General features: G+C 34.2%; 1 protein-coding gene across 1 annotated transcript in view; it reads left to right on the forward strand.

Moving 5' to 3' along the window:
• Positions 1-1,416: 1,416 nt before the first annotated feature.
• Positions 1,417-2,587, forward strand: part of LOC107083998 (protein FAM102A-like) — a 28,586-nt gene continuing 27,415 nt past the window's right edge. The window contains exons 1-2 of the mRNA XM_015373623.1: positions 1,417-1,537; positions 1,627-1,929. Of these exons, the coding sequence (XP_015229109.1) occupies positions 1,787-1,929 (143 nt within the window). The 5' untranslated portion in view covers positions 1,417-1,537; positions 1,627-1,786. The remainder of the gene's footprint in view (positions 1,538-1,626; positions 1,930-2,587) is intronic.

Here is a 2,587-nt window from a genome sequence, read left to right on the forward strand (position 1 = left end):
CCTGAGGCAACTTAATCTGCTTTATGATTTTAGAACAGAAGCCATTTCACCAAACCGAGATAAGGGATTAAGTCTGGATTTTCATGAAGGTAGTAGCCATGCCTTTGCTGATTATGATCAGTGCTGGGCTCTGATTTTCTGCTACTGGAATTTACCCATATGAAGTAGGAGATGCTGAAAGTCTTTGCAAAGACAATATTTGCTGCACCTTCAGAAGTTTGTATTTGGCATTAAAAGGATATATGCAAACCCTCATAACCTTCCCTGATCACAGAAGAATGAAATACATCAAGGAGGGATTGTACAATATATTTCTATGTGGTCTTGTTAAAAACCACCCAACACTTATTTTGGGATTTTTTTTCTCTTAAAACTCAACATATTATTCAGTAATAAAAATTGAAAATTCAGGCGATGGACTAATCTAGAAAGGGATTTGAAGTGAGGACTTTTGTCAGTGTGATACCAACAGCCTGTCATCCCTCATAATTGTTCCCACTTCTTTGGAATTCACATAAAACACTAAAGATAGGAGTCTAATGGGGAAACAGTTATGCTCCAAGTTTTATTAGGGTGATTCTTAAAGAAGACAGTAAATGATCAGGATTCACAATAAAATACTTTTTTCTTATTTACACCATTTGTACATCAAATTTCTCACTGCCATAAGTGGGTAGTAACTGGTTATATTTACCTGATGTTTGAAAAAACTCGCAATAATTTTTATATGTATTAGATTTAAAACCTTTACTTTGTGAAAAAGAGGATTTGAAATTGTGTTCCCTCTGCCTGAAATTGTTATTTTGTAAGTATGTCATTAATTCACTGCCAAAGTTTGTTTTTCTTTTAACTTTAGAATAGCAAAATCTGAACATAAACCTCTTTTAGTCAGTCTGAAACATTTTGCAAAACCTAAATCCCATGTCAAACAATAACTTGATATATCAATTACCTTTCAATCACAATTTTTTGTATGTATATATTTGTATCTTGTATGTATATACCTTGCCTTTGTTTCAAGTAAGGGGAATCCTTTGCTACTGTAATCACCTGCTCAGTATGCAGAAGTGATTTATACGAAAAATACTCTGACTAAACACGCGGGGGCGCTATTTCACTTCAAATTTCCCTATGAAATATTTCTAATCAAGTTAACAAGAAAGATCAGTTACAAACCGGAACAAGAGCCACATAGCTTTAACACTATTAAAGTCATTCAGTCAAACACATATAAAACAAGATAATACTTGAGATATCATAGTAATTAATAAAAATGTAATTATATATAAAATATGTCAGTTATCTTATATTGTGTTAAAGGGTTTGTTACGTAAAGAATCATTTGGTGCACTAAAATTGAGCATTTATTTTGAAAGATTCCAACCGGAACTGATAAGTACTTGGTTTTAGCTTGATGCTAAAGCTAACGGCAGAGTTCTATGCAGCGCTAAGAAAAGCAGTTCGGACCGTATTTTCAGACGTTAAACTTTTGTCGAACTTCTGCTGGTGTGTTTCATAGAGGTCGAAATGAATCCAGGTGAGCTTTTTTCCCCTGACCAGCCTGCATTTATTTGTGTTTTCTCCACTCCGGGGTTTGTTAATAACAACCGTTTGATTTGTTTCCAGAGTTCAGCGTTGAATCACGTCTGAGGGAGAAGAAACAGCGGAGTTCCTCTGAAATCTCAATTTAAAGAGTGGGCCGTTTGTTTTTAGTTTGGTCTTTTTTTATACAAACAGTTCTGTTCGGTTGGCCTTCAGTTTTAAAGTGAGTTTAAACTGTGAAGTCATGGCGTTCTTCGTGAAAAAGAAGAAATTCAAGTTTCAAACCCAGCTGACCCTGGAGGAGCTGACCGCTGTGCCTTTTGTCAACGGGGTTCTGTTCTGCAAACTGCGGCTGCTGGACGGAGACTTTGTGGCTACTTCTTCCAGGTACAAAAAAACACAAGAAAATTCAAATTAAGCACTCAAAGAAATGCATTTCAAATGTTTGATTAAAGCAGTTGAAAAGTATTTAACAAACACACTTTCAGAACAGCTTTAAATGCATATAGAGAAGCTAAATTAATTTCACACTTAAGCTTAAAGGTTTCTATTTAATATTTGTGCTAATCTGATTATTTTGTGCTTTTAACTGATACAACTTTCCTAAAATGGCGTTCACACTAGCTTCTGGGCCCATTTCACGACCAGGACCAGGTCATGATTAAGTTCAGATTTTTTTTTTCTTAAAATAAAAACAAAAATCTTTGCCTGAGTCTGTTACATTTCATCAGATTGTTTCATAACATCCCCACCAGAAACAAGGAAAAAAAAACAAAAATCCTCTCTAATTTTCTGACTTTTTCTTGGTGTATTTTAATTAAATCTAGGGAGGCATTTTGTTTAAAACATCACTGTTGTGCAAAAAAAAAAAAAAAATTTGCATTATTTTAGACTTGATTATTTAAAATCTTTCATTTTCTTCTTAACCCCCCCTCCCCGTCCTTATAAAGAAACTAATTACCATACAACCAAAACAAACCCAATGCTTTAAAGTCGTAGGGAAGTCCTATTTAAATGTCAAATCATTCTGGCTTAAACATGTATA

The sequence above is a fragment of the Cyprinodon variegatus genome, unplaced genomic scaffold (assembly GCF_000732505.1).
Source record: "Cyprinodon variegatus isolate N-32 unplaced genomic scaffold, C_variegatus-1.0 Scaffold89, whole genome shotgun sequence".
Lineage (NCBI taxonomy): Eukaryota > Metazoa > Chordata > Actinopteri > Cyprinodontiformes > Cyprinodontidae > Cyprinodon > Cyprinodon variegatus.